General features: G+C 41.1%; 1 protein-coding gene across 2 annotated transcripts in view; it reads left to right on the top strand.

Annotated features, from left to right (window-relative positions):
* Window positions 1–24,931, top strand: part of shdb (Src homology 2 domain containing transforming protein D, b) — a 73,027-nt gene that overhangs the window by 6,257 nt on the left and 41,839 nt on the right. For both annotated transcript variants that reach the window (XM_057841868.1, XM_057841867.1), the window contains exons 3-4: window positions 7,004–7,154; window positions 12,962–13,183. In XM_057841868.1, the coding sequence (XP_057697851.1) occupies window positions 7,004–7,154; window positions 12,962–13,183 (373 nt within the window). The remainder of the gene's footprint in view (window positions 1–7,003; window positions 7,155–12,961; window positions 13,184–24,931) is intronic.

Genomic DNA, 24,931 nt, shown 5'->3' with positions numbered 1-24,931 from the left:
GAACTGGAAAGACGGGATGAGACGTGAAGAGAGTAGGTGGGAAAAAAACCTGTATTCTGCCAAAATGTGCTACACTGGTGAAACGTGCTACAAGAGGTGAATTTGACACCCAAAGTACTACCGTGCACTTTCAGCTTTTTTTTCTTTAGATGCATACAGACAGAACATGCTCTTGATGCCTTAAGAAAATACTTAAACGTGTAAATATCAAATAAGGGTGGTATGAATATGCTACCTGACTTATGTGGTCAACATAGCAATAATTTGCATTAACACTACCACAATGAAAACACTATGCTTAAAAATATGAGAGGGAAACACATGCAAAAAGTATTTTGAGGCAATGAATAGGTAATAAAAGACTCAATAAAAGGTTACAAATAGTAAGTACTCACCACTTTTAACCGATGAGCACATGTGTTGGACGTCTCACCGCGTAGAAGGAATTGCAGTAACCCGGTAGTATTCGTCGAGTGACAGTGACAATCTACGTCATCACCCTGAGCGTCCATAAAACATGGCGCCCTCTGTAGGTCATAACATCTACTAAATATTATAGCTTTATAAATCAATGGCAATATTTTATGTGTTTCTAATAACACATTTTAGTGAAAGAGAACAATTGGTGCTTATTAGAGCCTACAAGTCTTTAAGTCCGAGGTTCCCTTTGACAACATTTCAGAAATTAGAATGAAACCATTCATTTTAAAGAAAAAGGCCTATCTAAAAGATCACAATATTGACTGATGTTTTGCATTTTGATTAATCCAAGTTGATGTATCCTTATACCCTTTAGTATCTACTAGAGCCGTGCAAAATTTCCGATTCTTAGATTATTCGCGATTCAGCCGTGGAAGATTCGAGAACGATTCACAAATATCCAAATTCCGATTATTGAATTATACCAGGTAAAGCGGAAGTAAAACAGTCAGCGCGGTCTTTGGGACGCAATGAGGAACGGACCGAGAGTAAATATCATGTTCAACTCATGCCGCTAGATAAAAAAACAATCATACCTGACTGCGTCCGACAGCCGCTACAAGCAACACCCAGTTGCTAGTTGCTGCAAACATACGGCTACAGTAGATATCATATATATGTAGAACTAGATGCAAAATGACAGACGACGTCGGTGTTAAAACATGTATTATTGAACAGAGATGAGAAATGACAGACTTTCCGGCGTAAGTAAACAGCCGCCATCTTAAAGCAGTAGACCTCTCTAGAAGGCTCTGTTGTAGCGTACCTAATTAACTTTTTATCTAAAATACTCCTAAATCGGCAGAATCTTGTCTTGAATCTATCTTTAAATGATGAAATAGTTTTAAAACTTTGACAAAAGTAGACAGAAGGGAAATTATGGAATAACGGGAGTAATTTTAACAACTGTAACAGTTGATTCACAACATTAAATTAATTGAATGTTGTTTAAAGCTGCTGATACAGAATGGGGACTGGAGTTTTTTATTTACTGTTATTTTTGTATATTTGTTTACTTTTATATGTTAACTTGATACTGAAATAGTAGTTTGGTTTAGCCTGGGAGGATTTTTGAACAATTTTGGAACTAATTTACAAAACATTTAAAAAAAAAAAAAAAAAAAAGGAGGGGGATGCATCAATAATCGTTCTATAATCGAATCGGAGCCTCTGAATCGTAATCGTAATCGAATCGTTAGGTGCCCAAAAATTCCCAGCTCTAGTATCTACGTACATTTCGACTGCCGGTAATAGTCCACCCAACTATTATCACCTTAACATCAGTGATTCTCATCTGCTAATTTTGAACAGAAGTTGAGCACAAACTTTATCAAGCGTTTACGCGTTAACATAAAGTTATGTAAAGGGACTTATCTGGCAGGCGGGCCTTGAGTATGTAATCTGCGTTGTAGGTGATGACAAATAAACTTGAGCGCGTGAATGAGGGAGGAGTGAAGGGGGTGAAAGCACACTCCCAATTCTCTCTTCTCTCATTTACTATCAGTCTGACAGCTTTATTGATTGCACTCACAGAGCAAATGTGTGTCAGAAATATGTTTGCATAAATTGTAGACGGAGAGCCACACGGGTATCTTCAAGAGAAAGATGAGAAAATAATTGATGACCGGAGCAGTGTGTTGAATTAGAGTTGGTCGCCTGTCCCCTGAGTTTGAAACCTTCCATAAATAATTAATGGGGTTTGGTTTTGCAAGCTGAGAGACCCCCGAAAGAGCACATGTTGGAAGACTGTATTGTCGACCAGGATACACAAAGATCATACAGAGCAGGAGTAATTATTGTTGTACTGAATAGTAGACAACCTCCCGCGTTATACCTTAACAGCAAGGGGGTTCTGAATATCCTCATATGTTGCTCACACAACATATTTAACTATGTACATTTTTTCATTTATTTATCTTTTGATGCCTTGAGCTTCCCACACTAGGTTGCGATCGACTAGTCGACCGCGATCAACGTGATGGGCACCCCTGATCTAGAGGGATTGTTTACCAACACAGAGGATGTGAGTTTATCAAAGTTGCAGAAAGTGTCGACTCCTTTAAATGCGATTGGATAAATGATGAGAAATGGCCGGAAACTCGGTTATTAAAGTTATTGACAAAATCAATGAAGCCTTTGTCAGTAGGTTGGCTTTTTAATTAAAGCTTAGCTGATATGAAGTGGTCGCTTATCATGTTTGTTCCAGTCGATTTGTTTTAATGCTTACAACTAGGGATGTCCTGATGGCATATTTTTGCACCTGAGTCCGAGTCGCCAGATTTTGAGAATCTGCTGATACTGAGTCCCGATCCAATACCGGGAAAAAAAAAGTGTTTTAAAAAAAAAAAAAAAAGTCATTTTTAAAAATGTTACTGTCCCAGTGATTTTTTAAACAAGAATAACTTGTCTTTATGAAATGCTTTATTGAGTGAGTCCACTCAAATCCTCCCACGCTGCTGAGAAAGCCTCACTTACACAATGACTTGCCACAGCACACTAAGCAGGGTCTTTGGCAAAAAGATCCTTTTCTACAATTTGACACATGATACGATTTTACATCCACACGTACACGCAAATTCAAACAGGGGTTCTTAAAAACTCAGTCCAAAGTGAAGCTGTGCGAATTCTGCGTTTGTAGCACCATCATGTGGACACTGATAGCCGAAGATTTAACTGTGGAAATGTCACTGACTGCGACAAACTTTGTCCCTATGTCACACATAAGACCATTGTTTACATTTGGAGTAAATAAGACAGGTGACTATTGCTTTCATTTATTTACAAGCTATTGCAATGCTTTATATTGAAGAACACATGCAAAGGATGAGTGTATTATGGACAATTATTTTTCGTGCATTGTTCTGAATGTGCTTAAAAATGAATGAACGCGGTTGGCTTTGGAAGGTTTTTTTTTTTTCTACAAACATGCTGGTGTAAACTTATTTTTTCCGGACGTATTTGGGCAGGATCCTCGGTTTAAAAAAAAAAAAAAAACTGCTAGGTGTAGACATTGCCTGAGTGTTGCTAAACGAGGTCATAAATTCTGCAGATTTGAAGACAATGAGTTGACACATATTTAACAAGCGAAACGAATCAGCTCTTTTGAAGCGCAGCGCTACCAAGCTTCTCTGGCAAGATGAAAGCCTCAGAGCTGTCACTCATTGTTAACTTTAATAAGCAAACATCTGCTGCACTGGTGAGCAAGAAAAGCAGCAGGAGGGGTGAGTAAGAGGCTGTGCAAGTATGATGCACAAGAAATATATTTTTTAAAATTAAAAACCCAAACCAGATCCTTTTCACCCGATTCCGATCCTCTGAAAAATTGCGTGATCGGATCGAGAAATCTCTTCTTGCAACCACATAGGCCTTCTCGATGGTGTGCGGTAAAACCTTGTTTTTTGTTGTTTTTATCGGAACAGTTAACGCATCTGACCACAAAGCAAAACATATTGAGGGCTCTTTCTGCAACCAACATGTGCAGCAGCAGAAGCAGTGATGTAATCTGATAATCCCGTTATAGTGATTTCAGGTATAGTTTTTCAAGAATGTTCCTGCTGGTTTATTTTAGGTCAATTTTAGGCAGCAATACTTGTAAATATTTTTTCAGGGAAGAGTCAATTATTTACAATTTTATCACTATTTGCCGCAGAGCCCGTTCGCTATGGAAAGGTTTAACTTTGTTTAAAAAGTAAACTTCTTAAGAAGCTATAAAGCTGATTAACAGTGTGAATTCCAGTCAATAGTTTCTTCCCTCATTAATTTCCCGGGATCTGTGGGAAAATCTGCACCCTCATTTACACAGAGGATTCCTGTACATCGATAGACAACACAATCAATGTTGGTGCTTGAATCAAGTTTTATTTTTAGGCTTTGTTTGTGTTGAAGTGGGAATTGTTAGACAGAAAGCAGCCAAGCAGTTTGCCTAAGAGTGATGGTGTTCGGAGGTGTGCACGCTTCTGTGTATGTGACCATATGTCTACCTCTGTAGCTGTCAGCGAGCCAGTGGACCACCGTTTTTTTTCCCCCTGCATGATGTGGTACCCGATGAATACATTAGTACTATTGTTCCATTCTTAAAATGTGACAAATACACTAAATACTAGAGCCTATGTTCTGTCTTTTATGTGGCGACCGCGAAACTGAATATGGTTAAACATTTTGAACCGGGAGCACATTTGTATTGCTACTAAATATAACATCTGCGGCTCTTGTGACACTGTAAGTGTTGTTGCAAGTGTCACCATATTAACATAAAAACAGCAACACATCATCTGCTTTGCATGCAAGCAAATCAGCAGGGATATCAGTCAGGAAGTCAGTATAATTACAGTTTCATAACCTTTATTGAGTCAAGACAATGTTTATAATAGGAAAAAATCTCATGACAAACTAATGAAGAGAATATAGTATAATAAAGTTATTTTGTACAGTGCCTTGCAAAAGTATTCGGCCCCCTTGAATCTTGCAACCTTTCGCCACATTTCAGGCTTCAAACATAAAGATATGAAATTTAATTTTTTTGTCAAGAATCAACAACAAGTGGGACACAATCGTGAAGTGGAACAACATTTATTGGGTAATTTAAACTTTTTTAACAAATAAAAAACTGAAAAGTGGGGCGTGCAATATTATTCGGTCCCTTTACTTTCAGTGCAGCAAACTCACTCCAGAAGTTCAGTGAGGATCTCTGAATGATCCAATGTTGTCCTAAATGACCGATGATGATAAATAAAATCCACCTGTGTGTAATCAAGTCTCCGCATAAATGCACCTGCTCTGTGATAGTCTCAGGGTTCTGTTTAAAGTGCAGAGAGCATTATGAAAACCAAGGAACACACCAGGCAGGTCCGAGGTACTGTTGTGGAGAGGTTTAAAGCCGGATTTGGATACAAAAAGATTTCCCAAGCTTTAAACATCTCAAGCAGCACTGTGCAAGCCATCATATTGAAATGGAAGGAGCATCAGACCACTGCAAATCTACCAAGACCCGGCCGTCCTTCCAAACTTTCTTCTCAAACAAGGAGAAAACTGATCAGAGATGCAGCCAAGAGGCCCATGATCACTCTGGATGAACTGCAGAGATCTACAGCTGAGGTGGGAGAGTCTGTCCATAGGACAACAATCAGTCGTACACTGCACAAATCTGGCCTTTATGGAAGAGTGGCAAGAAGAAAGCCATTTCTCAAAGATATCCATAAAAAGTCTTGTTTAAAGTTTGCCACAAGCCACCTGGGAGACACACCAAACATGTGGAAGAAGGTGCTCTGGTTAGATGAAACCAAAATGGAACTTTTTGGCCAGAATGCAAAACGATATGTTTGGCGTAAAAGCAACACAGCTCATCACCCTGAACACACCATCCCCACTGTCAAACATGGTGGTGGCAGCATCATGGTTTGGGCCTGCTTTTCTTCATCAGGGACAGGGAAGATGGTTAAAATTGACGGGAAGATGGATGCAGCCAAATACAGGAACATTCTGGAAGAAAACCTGTTGGTATCTGCACAAGACCTGAGACTGGGACGGAGATTTATCTTCCAACAGGACAATGATCCAAAACATAAAGCCAAATCTACAATGGAATGGTTCAAAAATAAACGTATCCAGGTGTTAGAATGGCCAAGTCAAAGTCCAGACCTGAATCCAGTCGAGAATCTGTGGAAAGAGCTGAAGACTGCTGTTCACAAACACTCTCCATCCAACCTCACTGAGCTCGAGCTGTTTTGCAAGGAAGAATGGGCAAGAATGTCAGTCTCTCGATGTGCAAAAGTGATAGAAACATACCCCAAGCGACTTGCAGCTGTAATTGGAGCAAAAGGTGGCGCTACAAAGTATTAACGCAAGGGGGCCGAATAATATTGCACGCCCCACTTTTCAGTTTTTTATTTGTTAAAAAAGTTTAAATTATCCAATAAATTTTGTTCCACTTCACGACTGTGTCCCACTTGTTGTTGATTCTTGACAAAAAATTAAAATTGTATATCTTTATGTTTGAAGCCTGAAATGTGGCGAAAGGTTGCAAGGTTCAAGGGGGCCGAATACTTTTGCAAGGCACTGTATGTGCTAGCAGTAGGGTTGGGCATCGTTTGAAACTGAATGATTCCGATTCTACGTTTCGATTCCGGTTCCGAACGATTCCCAATTCCGATTCTTTTAAGAGGCAGGGTCAAAAAAAAAATGCAGGGTCCAAAAAACTGCATTGTTTATATTAAAGTCTTAACTTCTCGACCTATTTTGAAATTAAATGAACTTCTCACAGGGCTAATTATAACTTGTAAATAAATATCAGTCTTTAAAATCGAGCAATTTTTTTCCGCTCGACGGTCAGGGCATCGAAACAAGGAATCGAAATTTAAAAATTTGAACGATTTCGGACGCATCAGAGTGTTAGAACCCGTCGATGCTCGATGCCCAACCCTAGCTAGCAGCGATTTCAGCATTTTTTAATATTGTATTTTGGTAATTTAATGACATATGTATTGAAAATACTGCAAGTGTATGGATGGATTTTGTTTCTTTTTAGGCCGTGCCATCTGCTCCACTGGCGGGGGACACAGATTATTCGGACCCCTTTGACGTTCGCTTGGACATTCGACCAGAACCAGATATAAGACCGGTTCCCTCAGAGAACAATAGCTACATGGAACCATATGAGGCCCAGCGAGTCATAACAGGTGAGTGGACACAATTGGTATAGGGATAAAGACTCTGAATTGGCAACAGGTTTCAATGTGAGTGTTCATTGTAAAAAAAAAAAAAAAAAAAAAAAAAGTTTCCTTTTACAGTTATCCCTCGTTTTTCGCGGTTAATGGGGGCCAGAACCCGCCGAAATTAGTGAAAAACTGCTAAGTACTGCCCCCCCCCTCCATTTTTGTTGTGTTTTTTTGTGTTCACTGTATTTATTCAGATTTAGCATTGGAAAGAGATAAATATAAGACATGTTTTTCCCCTTTTTTTCCCCAAAGTGTATTGGAAAAAAAGTATGTTTTAATAAATGGTTTCTAAGCACTTCAAATGTAATCATTATGTTTATGATAAGTTTTAAACATGTTACTGTGCTACCAAATTATTTTAAAACAAGAATAAAGTACTGTGTTGCGGCACGGTGGCTGAGTGGTTAGCACGTCTGCCTGACAGTTCTGAGATCAAGGGTTCAATCCCGGGCTTCGGCCTACCTGTGTGGAGTTTGCATGTTCTCCCCGTGCCTGCGTGGGTTTCCTCCGGGAACTCCGGTTTCCTCCCACATCCCAAAAACATGCATGGTAGGCTGATTGACCACTCTAAATTGTCCGTAGGTATGAGTGTGTGCGTTAATGGTTGTATGTCTCCTTGTGCCCTGCGACTGGCTGGCGACCAGTTCATGGTGTCCCCTGCCTACTGCCCGTAGTTGGCTGGGATAGGCTCCAGCACCTCCGTGACCCTCGTGAGGAGAAAGCGGCATGGAAAATGAATGAATGAATGATAAAGTACTGTAGTAGAAAAATGCTTGGCTTTATTAAATGCTTCATTGAGTGAATCCACTCACTCCACTCCACTGCTCACTTACACACAATGAGTTGCCACAGCAACTGTTTAACAGGTTAAACAACGATTGACGCATGCGGCGCGTTTGAAGTTTGGCACTCTGGCAAGATTAGACACAATCATCTGTCAACGTCATTGACTTTGAAAAGCAACTCCATTGCACGGCCTAACGAACAAAGAGCAGGGAGGGAGGGAGCGAGAGTGAGACTACGCGATCAGCTCGGGACAGCTCATCTGTATTTTTATTGTTTTTTTAATTGGAAAAAAAAAATCCACGATGGACTGAAGATGAAGCGCAATGTAGCGAGGGATCACTGTATATGTATGGAGCAGATGAGGGATTCAGAATAAATGTGTAATGCAATTTGAATTTACAGGAGTCAGGACATGGCTAGAAAGTCCATTCTGATTAGCTCTGTGACTTTCAAAAAAATACATCATATCTTCATCAGTAACTAACTAAAATCAGTATTATTTGCTTCCTGTAGGGCCTACCTGGATTACATTCAATATTAAAATACAATGAGGCTTTGAGATACATGTGACCCACCTTACAAGTGTTCATTCGACCCATTTTATTTTTTGTTTTGTGAGCAATATTTTTAGATGCAAGCGCTGTCTAGTAGGAATGACCTCAAATAAGAAGCAACAGTTTCTCAAGATTTTACTTGTATTTTTAAATGTAATATTATAAAGTTTTTTCCAGATTTTTCCGATCAATTCCGCTCGGTACTTTTTTAAGCAGAAAACTGCCCCGTTTTTTAAATTTTATTTTATATTTATTGTTTAAGTAAATTTTTCTGTATTTTGTATGCTGCAATTTCAATTTGTAAAATCATGAATGCGAGCCAGCATTTCTTTTCCCAGGACAATGAATGCTGATTTACATAGTGATTTCCTTTTTGACTATTCATTGCTGTGCGTCCCTTTGGAGTATTTCACTGCTTGCCCTCCCTCTTCCCCTGTGGTTTCCATCATTTCACTCATGTATACCGTTTTCCATTTGTTTCTCCTCCTGTAACATCTCTGTCTGCCTCTTCCCAGCATCCCATCCCTGCCCTGTCCTAGTCATTTAGTGTAAAAGTGCTCCCGCCGCTTGCACCGCTTCCCGCCCTCCTCCTCTCTCTCCTTGTTCGTCTATCTGGCTTCATCTTGAGGGCTCTCCTTAGTCCCTGAGGGGAGTCTGGCCTTCTTGGTAATCTGTCTTTTAGCAAATTATTGTCTTGCTCGCTCTATGATGGCTCTTGCATCTTTGGTGGTCGAAGATGCTGATAAGGATTTAATGATTATGCCCTCCTTTCCTCGGCTGATGGGTAGCAATCTGTTGTTGTAGCAGCTGGATGGAGACAATGGCTAGAGATGAGAATCCCAACAGTGATTGACTGAATGGACAAGCATTGTCTCAGCTTTGATCTATAAGCTTTTGTCTGTCTTTTGACAGCTCTTGTCAGACAGTCACTGACTCTAATACTCACGAGATCAGACTTTATACACAAATTAATTGTCTCACTAGCAGGAGCAAATGATTTATAGTTATTCCACTGCATCAGATTCAGGTTTTATTTGTTAGCTCATTTGTTTGTAAGTTGCCAACATAGGTCAGTGGGGTCAGCAACCTTTAGTGCTCAAATCCTATGTACAAAGAAACTATGATGCATTTATTTAATCAACAAACTGCTGGAAAGAACGGAAGTTTACAGTGATCCCTCGCTACTTCACGCTTCAAACTTAGCGTTGTCAGTCCATCGCCGATATATTTCAATTGAAGAATAAATAAATGGAATATTTTATTTAAAGCAACATTTGGTAACGTTTCAGTTTTGGTCGATTTTAGTGATGCCGGTGGACAACAGCGGTAGTGTTTTGCCCAATGCAAGACTGCGCTGACCGAGGACCAGCGCACACCCGCACAGTGTCGTAAAATCATGATCTCCCTGTCGCCTGCAGATAGATTAAACGACCTTTCTGTTTCCAGCGGCTGTGAAAAGGATGAATAGTCATAAGGTAATGAATCCAGTTGTGGCTAAACAATAGCATATGACGTTTAGCAACTGTGTGGCTAAAAACAGCTTTGATGAGTTCAGTTGAGGGCAGTGGGGGGCGTCACACCAGCGAGTGAACACCGGGCCAATGTTTTTTCATGAGTTTCCTGGTAGCCTCCTTTTTTTTTTCTCCTCCTCGGGCAAACCTTGTAACTCTTCTTTTGCTCTGCCATCATTGCAGAATTTGCGCGAAAGCGTTCGCATCGACTTCTGTCTTTAAAATGAATGAGGAAAGTGGGAAGTGACGTATGCCGTAAAGCAGTCTGCACATTTGTTTTTGTTTGTTTGTGTGTGGCAGGGTTCCTGCCACCCTCCTCAAAGTTAATTAGTGCTGTTGAAGGGATACAGACCCCCTCAAGATATAAAAGAGGTGTCATTCAAGTCGTTGTCAATCGGCAGATCGTCACAAATGTTATGAAAATATTTTATAAAAGTTGAAAAGTTACCTAGTGGTGCTTTAAAAATGTTACGCTATATTCATGTACACATATACAAATCCGTTTTCTTTTGTATATATCTAATTTATATCATAGTTATTACATTTGCAGTAAGTTTATTGAAATATATGGTGGAAAACACTCAGGTGACTTGAAGTTCCGCTCTGAGACCCCCAATTTGGCCAAATTTCAAAATTGTCCTATATGCATGTGTGATACATCATTGGAAAGCTTAAAATCTCAATTTTCTGGCAGAAGAAAACATTTTTAACAGAAGGGCATTTAATTTTTTTTTTTTTTTTTTTAACAGCAAAACCCTAACTGGAGGGGAGAGCACGCTAGAGCATAATTAAAGACGCCATGATTTTAACGGGATATTATCGCGTACTTACTTTTTTTCGATCCAAAAACTCCATGTAGCATGTATCGCTGAATGTAAAGACACAGCTGTGAATGTCCACAGCCTGATTTTTGGGGGATTTTATGGGTGAAACATGGTAATATAACAAGGGTCGCGATGTAGAAATCGCAGACATCAAGAAGTGGTCGAGATTTTAATTTTCATATATTTACCCCTATAAAAGTTTTTTTCTTCTTCAATTTTTCTTTGTTTGGTTCGATTATTTATCATCTAAAATATTGGGGAAAATGTGACAGTAACGAAAAAAATACAATTAAACGATAGTAATGAGGTAGAAATCCGTGACTTATTTACAGACACTAATTTTTTCATTGTGACGTAATTTGTTTAAAAGTTTAAAATATGCGAGTGAATAATTTTTTGTCTTTTTTTTTTTTTAATATTTGACATCATATGATTCTAAGCTGAAAATGACACATTTCGAATAGTAAATACGATTACTTACCTTCTTTATATGGCTAGGTTGAAACAAAAGCGGTTGCGCGACGTCTGTAAACGGGGGTTTCCAGGGTAAAACGGACAAATTGAAAATAGTTCGAGGGGCTTAATGCGCCATGAATCTGCTATGGCAACATATAGACATATTGTTCTATCAAACACAACAGTTCTTTTGGCTTAAAATACAACAGTTTATTTTAAAGAGGGGTGCAACAGCAGAAACTGCTTTTTCAGCCTTGTCTTTGTTTTCCGCCAAATAGAAGTATTTATTTATTTATTTTTCCAAATAAGAACTTTACAAGACTACTCGACCTCAGTAGAGCCAAATACTTTATAGTTTCAGGTGGTATTTTTTGTTGGCGTTTGGGTTAGATTTCCCAATACTTTTCTTCTCTGTTGTGCTTTTTAAACCTCTACAAAAGCAAATGAGACGTTCCAGACATCCCAATTCTTCAGGTCTTCAATCTTGAATTGTTCTTACATGCATCTTACATCTCGGCTTCCCTCGGTTCCCAGCCTTGCTCACCTTTCTGTCAGATTACCATTTTCCCTTTTTCTGTGCGACATCATGGTTCCAATAAATTTCTCATTTTATTCCCCATAAGCCTGTTTTCATCTCCCCGCTTTATTCTTCGCCATCTCCCGGCGGCCCCGCTGACACCTCGGGTTGCCGGCGCAGGTAGAGCAGCTTTCGGCGCTGCCGTGCTTCTGTCGCCATGACTTAACATCAAACGCTGACAGATCCCCCACATGCGTGCTCAACAACCACCCCGCCCTCCTGCTTTCCCTGCTCCTCGCCTGCCTACTCCTCCTCCTCCTCCTCTTACCCTCCTGTTATTGCCTCGCTCCTCTGTGCGCTCCCTCCATTTTCCTTTTTCTTCAGAGCCTTTGGGCCTTTCCCCAGGGCCTCCACATGGTCGCCATGGTGATTACCAGGGAGCGCAATGGTTGTGTCTTGATGTGGTGTGAAGGTTGAAGTTTTTCTCCACCTTTCACCATTAAATGGTTCTCTTGTGGGTGCAACTTTGTTTTTTATTTATTTAACTTAATTTTTTTTCTAAAAAGACGCCACATCTTCAATTTTGTTCCTATCACCTGTTCTTAAGAGGGTACATTTTTGAGCACATCAGATAAAATGTGCAATGAGCACTTCCCGTTTCTGGCTCCTGTTGATGAGATGCAGGAATCTGATTAATTTCTTCTGCTTGCGTCAATAATCCTTTTTATCCCAAGGCCGCATTTGACTCCAAGAAAATATTCCTCAGTAGGGACCTACTGAGAAAGTGATGAGAATTTTCATCGGGGAACAAGAGTGGTGTTGTCAGCGTCGCTCGATTGCTGCAGGGGGTCGTGCAGATGAATGGAAGGGGTGTGCCTCTGTGCATTTATGCTACTCGGCATTGGAGCTCAAAGCCTTTTTAAGCCGCGATATGAGATTCTGAGCCCCGCCGCGAGCTGCACAAACATCATTCGTCCCGCTCTTTTAATTCTAGTCATGTCAGCACTCAACAGGCACTCTTGGTACCACACAATACCAGTGTTAATATTATTGTGACTGTGATCTTCAGCGCACTCCGACAGTGGAATGACTTGAGTGGATTTTGTATCTGCTTTGACAGAGCTGCAGCGTGGCTCAGGTGGAGGACGAGCACGGGGCGGGCTACAGCTGTATGACACCCCTTATGAAGACAAGCGAGGCCAACGTCCAGGCTTCACATTCGGAGAAGCTCAAGAAGAGGGCAAGGAGGTCAGCAGACTCCCGCAAGATGACGAGAGACCCGCAGATGAGTATGACCAACCTTGGGAATGGAAGAAGGATCATATCTCCAAAGCTTTTGCAGGTACACTTCACTTCTGAAAACAGCGAAAGCAAAACACAGATACCAAATTTTTCAGATTGGATTTCATAGCTGCTTGTAGGAGCTGCAAGTTATTCGGGCCGACTCTAGTTTCTTGCCTAAGTGGGTTGTAGAAATAATAAGGACAGAAGAGTTCAATGTCAGTGCAGTTCTATTTCTAAATATCTTACAACTATAATGGTGGACTAACTCGTGTAGCATAGCCTTCATCAGGGTCTTGTGGAGGAATAGAAAATCAAAAGTGATTATTTTTGTTTCTTCGCTTGCCTACCAATTCCTCTTATGTCACGAACTAGTGATGTCTTATACAAGAAAAGTATTTTAGTAATGCACTTTTCCACCAACGCCCAACAACACGAAAGCCCTTAGGGCTGGGACAAGCTGCTTTTGTTACGATCCGATCTGTATCCCGATACCTGTGTAGCGATCCAATACGTATTGCGATACTCAACCTATGGCAAAATATTACCTTTTTAAAATGTATAAAAATACAGAGGTATATACACTGTTCCATTGCAAAATAGAATAAAAACTATTTAGAACACTTCATATTTTATACAGTCCTGATCCGACCCCCCCCCCCCCCAAAAAAAATAGCTTGAAAAAAAAAGTTTTAAAAATGTTACTGTCCCATTAAGTTATTTATAAACAAGAATAACATAGAAAAATAGTTGTCTTAATTAAATGCTTTATTGAGTTAGTCCACTCAAATCCCCTCACGCTGCTCACTTACACACACAGGATGAATTGCCACTCATACTAGTGTTTTAAACAAGCTCAACGTTATATCATCTTTCAAGTATAGCGCTTCCAGGCTTCTCTGGCAACATCAAATCCTCAATCCAAAACAGCTTTCACTCATTGTTAATTCTAACAAGATACTGCAATGCACTGGTGAGCAAGAAAAGCAACAGGAGGGAGATTGTTTGGGACATCTCTAGTTTGTTTGTTTGTGGTCAGCGCTGCGTGGACGGAGCACATTAGAAGTACCTAAAGTATCGATACTTGTAAGAAAGTGGCGATACTCGGACCGTGACATAAAGGATCGCGATATATCGCCAGATGATATTTTTTACCAGCTCTAACAATCCTCCATGTTGGCCTAATTGCTACACTAATGTGGAGTTTTTTTTTCCTATTACCGGTACATCCTTTTGACTCCAGGTATAACCAACCAACTCATGCTTAATTCAACTTTTGCAATAGTGAAACAGTTTGATTGAGTGCAAATTATCATTGATACATTTGTATTACATTCTTCTGTTCCACTCTGCGTCCCTATATTCCATATATTTTTTATATGTATTTTTTTTGGTTCTAAGGCATATTATTTTCGCCAATTAATGTTTTTGACCCCTTTTTTGGCCTGTTTACTTGCCCCTTGTAGTGCTTTGTGGAATAACTTGACAAGTTTGTTGCCCTTTGTGGACGTATAGGTCTGATGAATATGATGCGATTGTATCTGATACATATCCAATCTGTATCCAAATAAAAACAAAACCTGGGTCTGATTTTTTCCCTTTTTTTATGATAAAGTTCTGTATACATTGCATGAAAAAAAAAAAAAAACACACGTCACATTCGGGCAAACAACTCTGAATTGTCCTGTAATGTGAATTTAGTCAGAATCATACTTTTGGACAATTTACTCTGCTGCTTAGAAGAATATTAGAGCTGTGTGTCTTTAAAGGCAAACCGTTTTAATGTGCCACCTGGGTGTTTGGCATACTGTCGTTGTAGTTGTTTATATTTTGTTGTTTGTTCAGTGAAAGTCTTATACTAAAAGTTTATTGTAATAAGGATAAAACTGTCGTGGAGTGAAAATGCCATCCGAAAATGAATGTGTGCTATTGATATGTCAACATAAAAATATATTTTGACTTGATTATTCATTGTTAGGTCATTTATGAAAGAAATGTGTTGCAATGTCCAACCATTGTTGTGACGCTCTTTTATTTGGGAGTCATCCATCATACTGAAGAAGCAAAGCAACAAATCAATAGCTACTCAAGCATGAAGTGCAAGAGTTTTTCAAACCTTTTCATGAGACTATTCCTCAGAATTAGAGATTGTTGAGTGTGTGAGTGGTAAAGCCAACTCTCATAATGAGCACTTTTAAAGGGCTGAAAGCTGCCAGTGGGTTCATAGCGCACTCTGTTATTCTACATGCTGACATTCTTATCAAATTTTCCTGGTCCTATAAAGCTCATTATCCACCACCACCACATATACAAACATTAGATGTAGCAAACAGGGACCAGTGTGACCTTCACTGTCTCAGCCCTCTCAAATGACCCATCTATCTTTCGCTTTATTCCCTTTAAACAACCCTGAATGAATATTGATTCCTTCTCTTTACTCGTAAGGTGGTTCTAAAGTCATAACAACCTTTGGGTTTATAGTGTGTCATGAGGGACGCAAGGTTTATCTTCTTGATGCAGGGCTCTAAAATTTGATACATTTCAAGCTTTTTTTTCATCAACTCACCTCTGTGAGACCAATAAATATTGTAATTTATCTTTTGAAATATTCCTGAATGTTTTCATTGCTGACAAACTACTGCTCCAGATTGAGCCCAGTGTTTGTTGACAATGCAAAAAACAGCTGTAAAAATATAATATAGTAAAAATGAGTGGCAATGTATTTTTTTTTTTTTTTTTTTTTTTTTTTTATAATCCATTTTCATTTTGTGCCCCCAAATATCCTGTTTGGGACCCTAAACTTTTAGGTTAGGTTAATACTACACTTGCAGTATAATAAAAAAAAAAAACTTTAGGCTGGAGTGCTGATCTCATTCCCTCATGTGGTTACGTCAAACAAGAAATGCTTGGCAAACTAAAAATGGCTGTTCAAATACCTGTAAATGCAAACACTGAACAATATTTCTGCTAGGGTTTGTAATTCATTCATCTTCACTTATCCCCGCGGGGTTGCTGGACCTATCGCAGCTAACTATGTACAGTAGGTGAGGTACATCCTGAAATGGTTGACAGCCAATCGCAGGCCACATAGAGACAAACCTTTCACAAACCTAGCCCTAACCTTGGATAATTTGGAGTAGGGCTGCAGCTATTGATTATTTTAGTAGTCAATTAATCTATCAACTTGTTAGCTCGAATAATCGAGTAATCTGATTAGGAACATTTAATGCGTTGCAGAATTAATTTTAGGAGATGTAAAAAAAAAAAAGGCATGCAAAGATTGCACTTTGGGAAAAAAAAGCATTAAATGTGAATACAAAAAAATTTCCGAATGTTTCTTCAAACGACACAGAATTGCACTTTAATTTCAAAATAGATTAAAATACCTTATTTTAGCTGCTAGTTTAAATGCTAAAAAATGTAAACTTTTTTTTACAGTGATCTTAACAAATTGTTAAAACACATATTCCTACAAAAATTCTGCTAGCTCAAATGCTATAAAATGCCATCCATCCATCCATCCATCCATCCATCCATCCATCCATCCATCCATCCATCCATCCATCCATCCATCCATCCATCCATCCATCCATCCATCCATCCATCCATCCATCCATCCATCCATCCATCCATCCATCCATCCATCCATCCATCCATCCATCCATCCATCCATCCGCTTAGTCCGGGGTCGGGTCGCGGGGGCAGCAGCTTTAGCAGGGAAGCCCAGACTTCCCTCTCCCCAGCCACTTCAGCCAGCTCCTCCGGTGGGATTCCAAGGTGTTCCCAGGCCAGCCAAGCGACATAGTCTCTCCAGCATGTCCTAGGTCGACCCCGGGTTCTCCCGCCGGTGGGACATGCCCGGAACACCTCTCCAGGGAGGCGTTCAGGAGGCATCCGAACCAGATGCCCGAGCCACCTCAACTGGCTCCTCTCAATGCGGAGGAGTAGCGGCTCGACACCAAGCCCCTCCTGGATGACCGGGCTTCTCACCCTATCTCTAAGGGACAGCCCAGACACCCTGCGGAGGAAACTCATTTCGGCCGCTTGTATCCGGGATCTTGTTCTTTCGGTCACGAGCTGTGGGTCGTGACCATAGGTGAGGGTAGGAACGTAGATCGACCGGTAAATCGAGAGCTTTGCCTTTTGGCTCAGCTCCTTCTTCACCACAACGGACCGGGGCAGAGTCCGCATCACTGCAGACGCTGCAATGATCCGCCTGTCAAACTCCCGCTCCCTCCTACCCTCACTCGTGAACAAGACCCCAAGATACTTGAACTCCTCCACTTGGGGCAGGATCTCATCCCCGACCCGGAAAGGGCATGCCACCCTTTTCCGGCTGAGGACCATGGTCTCGGATTTGGAGGTGCTGATTTTCATCCCAACCGCTTCACACTCGGCTGCGAACCACCCCAGTGAGAGTTGGAGGTCACGGCTTGATGAAGCCAACAGCACCACATCATCTGCAAAAAGCAGCGATGCAATGCTGAGGTCACCAAACTGGACACCCTCAACGCTTCGGCTGCGCCTAGAAAGTCTGTCCATAAAAATTATGAACAGAATCGGTGACAAAGGGCAGCCTTGGCGGAGTCCAATCCTCACTGGGAACGAATTAGACTTACTGCCGGCAATGCGGACCAGACTCTGACACTGGTCGTACAGGGACCGAACAGCCCTTACCAAGGGGCTCGGTATCCCGTACTCCTGGAGCACCCTCCACAGGACTCCCATAGGCACACGGTCGAAGGCCTTCTCCAAATCCACAAAACATATGTAGACTGGTTGGGCGAACTTCCATGCACCCTCAAGGACCCTGCCGAGGGTGTAAAGCTGGTCCACTGTTCCATGGCCGGGACGAAAACCACACTGCTCCTCCTGAATCCGAGATTCAACTTGCCGACAGACCCTCCTCTCCAGCATCCCTGAATAGACTTTACCGGGGAGGCTGAGGAGTGTGATCCTATAAAATGCCAACACTTTTTTTTTACAATGCTCTTAACAAATCTGTCAAACACTTATTCCCACAAAAACTGCTAAATACACCTATAAACTAAATTACGAATGCATAAAAAACATTAGCTCAAACAAAAACTTAGCTTGTGTTGGTCTTAACAGTGAGCAGCTGAATTCAGCCATGTTAAATGAGTTATGTTTAGGGTTGGGCATCGACCATTGAGCATCGATGGGACCCGGTTCTAACACTCCATTGACACAATGCGGCGGCGCTCAAAAGTTTGGCTTAACTTTACAAAAAAAAAAAAGACCAGTCAGCTCGGTGCAACATTTGCATAACAACTATATACCAAGTGCAAAGCTAGCCGAGTGCTACGTAGTTGACACGCTGCGCCGTCAGAAACTGGGAGTAAAACAATACATTACCTCTGTCTTCTGCTGTTCCCGCGATCTGACCCCAGATTAAGCAGTAGATGATGGATGGATGGATGGATGGAAAATAGTACGAGAATTTATTACGTCGGGCTATAGTCGATATCATGTATATAGAATTCACACCATGCCCAACCCTAGTTATGTCATATTCACTGTTGCCACTAGAGGACAATGTATCCACCCATATCAATAAAACTAAATGCAAACACTTTCTAAACAAAGCATTACAACGCGACGCTAATTAAACAAATACTCGAAGCAGCAAAATTTAATTCAAAGCTTTTTTTCTAATCGAATTACTCGAGTTAATCGATTAATCGTTGCATCGCTAATTTGGAGTGTTCAATCAGCCTACCATGCATGTTTTTGGGATATGGGAGGACATTAGAGTACCTAGTAAAGACCCACGCAGGCACCGGGAGAGCAGTCAAACTCCATACAAGAAGGTCGGAGCCCATGATGGAACTCTTGATATCAGAACTGTGAGTAGAGATGCTAACCACTCAATACACCATGCCGCCTTGGTTTGTAATTGTAGAATTAGTTAATGAAATCTTTGGCGGTACATTTTTGTCATTATTTGTGACCCTGTCATAGGGAATACAGTAATGGAATGTAAAAAAGGAATGCAGTCAGTTCAAGTGGATCAGTGCTCGCCACGAGAGGCCAAGCTGGCTTAATTGAGCCGCATCTTTCAAGTCAGCAAGGTCAAGGTGACGGGATAATAAATCAACCGTGCCTCGTCGGCACTCTCCTCCATTCCCACCCCCTTAGCCCACCTCTGAGTGTGTGTGAGCCTCCCACCCCTCAGTTAATTACATGTCTACATGTGCATAACTGATCCAGTGCTAATAAGAATCACGGTGAGAATGACAGTAGCTGTTTATGCCGTTAACAGAAGAAAAAAATGTTCTCCTGCTGTGTATTGCTGTTCTTTGTTTCAGCCCTACTATAGCTCAGATTTTTTTCTTAGCGATGCACTTTTTAGCCATTTATTTAACACTGTGAAGCTAGTAAACCACAAACTCATTGTATACATTCATGGCCGCAGGACGGCCCAGATTTTTGACCCGCCGCGTAACTGGCGGTCACAAGTTGATGTTTGTGACACCAGCCATAAACCTCGAGGTTGACCCATACACATATGCCTATAAAAAAATGCAACCCCTAATATTGACAGTTTTTTGTGATACAGGCCATTGCAATAAACTGGTAGACTGTTTAATAGCAAAAGCAAGTACAGTGGGGCAAATAAGTATTCAGTCAACCACTCATTGTGCACGTTCTCCCACTTGAAAATATTACAGAGGCCTGTAATTGTCAACATGGGTAAACCTCAACCATGAGAGGCAATGTGGAGAAAAAAAAAAAAAGAAAATCACATTGTTTGATTTTTAAAGAATTTATTTGCAAATCATGGTGGAAAATAAGTATTTGGTCAATACCAAAAGTTAATCTCAATCCTTTGTTATGTACCCTTTGTTGGCAATAACAGAGGCCAAACGTTTTCTGTAACTCTTCACAAGCTTTTCACACACTGTTGCTGGTATTTTGGTATTTCTCTAGGGCAGTGATGTTTTGGGGCTGTCGTTGGGCAACACGGGCTTTCAACTCCCTCCACAGATTTTCTATAGGGTTGAGATCTGGAGACTGGCTAGGCCACTCCAGGACCTTGAAATGCTTCTTACGAAGCCACTCCTTTGTTGCCCTGGCTGTGTGTTTGGAATCATTGTCATGCTGAAAGGCCCAGCCACATCTCATCTTCAATGCCCTTGCTGATGGAAGGAGATTTTCACTCAAAATCTCTCGATACATGGCCCCATTCATTCTTTCCTTTACACAGATCAGTCGTCCTGGTCCCTTTGCAGAAAAACAGCACCAAAGCATGATGTTTCCACCCCCATGCTTCACAGTGGGTATGGTGTTCTTTGGATGCAATTCAGTATTCTTTCTCCTCCAAATACGAGAACCTGTGTTTCTACCAAAAAGTTCTATTTTGGTTTCATCTGACCATAACACATTCTCCTAGTCCTCTTCTTGATCATCCAAATGCTCTCTAGCGAACCGCAGAGGGGCCTGGACGTGTACTGGCTTAGGCAGGGGGACACGTCTGGCAGTGCAGAATTTGAATCCCTGGCGGCCCATTGTGTTACTGATAGTAGCCTTTATTACTGTGGTCCCAGCTCTCTGTAGGTCATTCACTAGGTCCCCCCGTGTGGTTCTGGGATTTTTGCTCACTGTTCTTGTTATCATTTTGACGCCACGGGGTGAGATCTTGCAAGGAGCCCCAGATTGAGGGAGATTATCAGTGGTCTTGTATGTCTTCCATTTTCTAATAATTGCTCCCACAGTTGATTTCTTTACATCAAGCGTTTTACCTATTGCAGATTCAGTCTTCACAGGCTGGTGCAGGTCTACAATTTTGTCCTACGACAGCTCTTTGGTCTTGGGCATAGTGGAGTGGACTGACTGAGGTTGTGGATAGGTGTCTTTTATAGCGATAATGAGTAAAAACAGGTGCCATTAAAACAGGTAACGAGTGGAGCCTCGTTAGACTTCGTTAGAAGAAGTTAGACCTCTTTTTTAGCCCGAAATCTTTCTTGTTTGTAGGTGACCAAACACTTATTTTCCACTCTAATTTCGAAATAAATTCTTTAATAATCAAGCAATGGGAGTTTCTTTTTTTTTTTTTTCACATTCTGTTTCTCATGGTTGAGGTTCACCCATGTTGACAATTACAGGCCTCTCTAATCTTTTCAAGTAGGAGAACTTGCGCAATTGGTGGTTGACTAAATACTTATTTGCCCCACTGTATATGGCAGCAAATTATGAAGTTAATATGTCTCCTTCACATAACATGCACTCAAACAACATCGTTACACAGCCCAAAGGAGGAAAATGCTTACTCTACTGGAGTGCTTTGACCTCCTGTCATTGCCATTTAGCGTCCTGAGCGCTCGTGCTGGCACATTGCCTTTCGTAACGCACCAAAGCACGCAAGTCTAAATAAACAAACGATTTTTTCCCCCCGTTCTCGCCCATAATCAATGGACTCAGAGCTATTCTTCTTGAACAGGGAATAGCTGGCAAAGAGCAAAAGAAGATACTTTGAAAAACGTTGGAGGGGGGAATGAAAGGTGTGAAGGAAAAGGACAGTGAGATATCACGTCCAAGGTTAGCTAAAGAGGAGGAGCTTGGAGGCAAATAACGGCCCAGGGCTGTTGGGGGTGGGCAGGGCAATGATGGCTGGTTCCATCAGTCATTTGCCAACACTTGCACACTCTCTGTCTTGTACATGGCGCTGACAAGGCTGTCGCTATTACTCCCTTTCCCAGCAGATGTGACACACTCCCTCAGATAACCTGCTGCAGGGGTTGAAGCAGAGTGTGTTTGTGTGGGTGGGTTTGAAAATAGGTGCAGGTGGGGGTCACCGTGGTCTTTCCTTGTCTCATCAACACCTTCACACAAGGCAAGCATTCATACTGTACTCAAGCAGCTCTTATTATCACCAGGCAGCTAATTGAAGAGTGAGAGAATGTGGCGTGCCAGTGGTGCCTGTGTTGGCACAGCTGAGTGCGTTGGTGTGGATGCTCTTGTAGTGTGGGAGGGAGAGCGCATGCGAGCACTTATGACTTGGTTTTTATCATCTTATCTTTGTTTACCTTTAACTATTGAGTTATTGTGACTACTTCTAGACGAGGGTGGTGTCAAACCTGTTTTCGTTGTACTTCTGGTTGCCCTTTGAAGGACCAGTTAGAAAAATAAAATGTATAATTACTAAGTATAGGGATGCACAGATACCACTTTTTGTGTAGAATATGTAATCGCATTTGATTTGATTTTACGTACCAAACTTGCCAACACTGAACACTGATGCGTGATACCATTGTATCTTGCAATTATGATGAAAAAGTTTATTTTATCTAAGTCTCGTTCAAAAACACACTTAGAATGAACACCGTTTTTGCGAAGCAATTTACGATTGATAACATTTTAACAACGAACTGCAGGGTTTTCCAATCTTAACTGCAGAGTGTAACAAAGAATTTCAGTCATGTGGTATATTTGTCTGACCATTCAATGGGCACTATGCAAAAGAAATTTGTAGATGAGTAGTCTGTAGAGCAGCGGTGTCAAACGTACGGCCATCAAGCCAGAAGCGGCCTGCTACGGGCTACAGTCCGATCCGTGGGGTTGTTCTCCCTGACTTGGACATTGTAGCTCATTCATACTGTACATACAGAATCACATTTTTTTATTTTGACATCGGCACCATAAAACCAGACATTTTTTATTAGCGTGATTGAGTGAATGCACTACTGCACTTCTTAGTGTCCACAGTCACATTTGTTCATTCGCCCCCTGCAGGACAAAATTTCAGCCAATGAGTTAAAAATGGAGTGACTGAAAAAAACCTAACCAACAAGAAGTAACACAAAATCAACAGGAAGAAACCCGGAAATATCCAAAAAGATCTATAGGAAATGTTAAAAATTTTAAAGGAAGTGACCCATAAGTATCCTACAATCAGAAGGAAGTGACGCAAAATTAGCTCCTTTCACATACACCTGAACACCGTTTCATTGTATGTGAAAGCAATTTCCCGGGTCGACTGACACAGAGATTACGCGGACATTTAGCGGTTAGCGTCTTAGTATAATGTCCAGGACTTTCCCGGGACGAGGCGTATATGAAACAAGCGTTAAATTCCCGTGTGACAGCTTGATGGCTGATGCTGTAAATATCATGGTGGGCCAATCGTCACTTCTCTTTCTTCGCAGTAAGACGAAAAGCGATAAACAAACATCGCAATTATGAACACAGCAGGCTGGAAATAGCTAAATTAAACTGAAAACATAACGAAATTAAATTGCTACTGGATCGTAGAGCCTAGGAAGAGAGTCCATCGTCCATCTTTGGAAATGTGTGGTTTATTTTGTTGCCGATTTTAGGGTCCACAACTGCGAAAACAAGGTTGTAACTCAAAGCACAAAACAACGGAGGGATTCGTTCAAGGGTTTATTAAATACAAACAAAAATACACGCGATCACGGAAAAGGGGAAATAACACAACGGGTCCCGTCACAGTAGGTCGACGGGGATCAATAATACTAACCTAAGGGGAGGCAGAGAGCCGATAAGACAACAAAACAAATACACTCAAATACCAGCACAACTTAGGGGATTTCAAAACAAGGGCGGCAGACGAACAAGCTAGTAAATGCACAAAATCTGAGAGTACAAGATGTCGATAGGCGCCCAGCAAGTTAATATCTCGGCACCCTTTTCTTTGATTGCCTGGGCTTAAATACAGTCTTGATGAGCTTGAATTGACAGCAGTTACGACATCTGGAATGCACTCACAACCGGCTCTGTAACAAAACACAATTTTACCAAAATTGTGACATCCGATGCCAACCAAAAATGACGTAATGGCCGGGTTATAAAATCGCGCCAGCAGCGTTACCCGCACAGAGAGTGCCAGAGGGCAACATGGTACAAGTCTGTGAAATTGTCCAACCCACGTCATTCCCGGGATATCTCTACATGCTTGAAAGCTATGCAAGAGTAAATCCCGCGTCACCTTACGCGGGAATTTACTGGGATATGTTTGTCCAATAGAGAAAAACTGAGAGGACTGACTGTGGATGCTCATCTTTCAGTGTCTTTGATGACGCTAAACATCCAATGTTAAATTATTTGTCAAAAATAAACTGGTCCGGCCCACATGAGCTCTAATTACCGTGAATGTATCCCATGAACCAAGCAGTTTGACACCTCTGCTGTAGAGTATGTTATAGATACAGGAAACAAGTAAGAATGTGGATGCCATGTTTAGTGAACCTTGAGAATACTGTACCCCCACTTTCTAATATAAAACTGATACAACAGGTGTTGATGTTAATGAAAATAAAACTGAGCATAAAACTAATAAGGTATTTTATAGTTTGTCGCGCAAATGTTCCTTCAAAGCTTTTTTTTTTCCATTGGCCACGTTGTCCATTTTGGCCATCTGTATGAGTCTGCCTGGGGGCTAAGACGTGACGTGACTCTCTCAGCCTCACTAGCTTTTTACCTTCAGTCTTTGAAATCTGTCACCAGTCTCCCTATACCAGCTCAAATTACAGCACTCATTAATTCACGGACAGCAACAGCCAGCCCGGCAGTGGGAGATAGACCCTGCAGCTGCTCAACACCAATCAGCGAGTTAATGAAAGGCACCATCTCATTAGCCCTCTGATGGCCACACCTAATGAACAGATGAATGTGTTTTTCCTCTATTTTATAATCCTATATAACCGCTTTGAACCGTTTGATACATAGGATGGACATTAACCAGTATATGCAACTCTCATAAAGCTCACCAAATCATCGGTTTTGTCAATCATTTAAATGTATTTCATCCTTTGTGGGGGCTTTTGTA

Source organism: Corythoichthys intestinalis, chromosome 7 (genome assembly GCF_030265065.1).
Source record: "Corythoichthys intestinalis isolate RoL2023-P3 chromosome 7, ASM3026506v1, whole genome shotgun sequence".
NCBI classification, from domain to species: Eukaryota; Metazoa; Chordata; class Actinopteri; order Syngnathiformes; family Syngnathidae; genus Corythoichthys; species Corythoichthys intestinalis.
The sequence above is the reverse complement of the archived record's forward strand: the minus strand, read 5'-3'. Positions and strand labels throughout refer to the sequence as shown.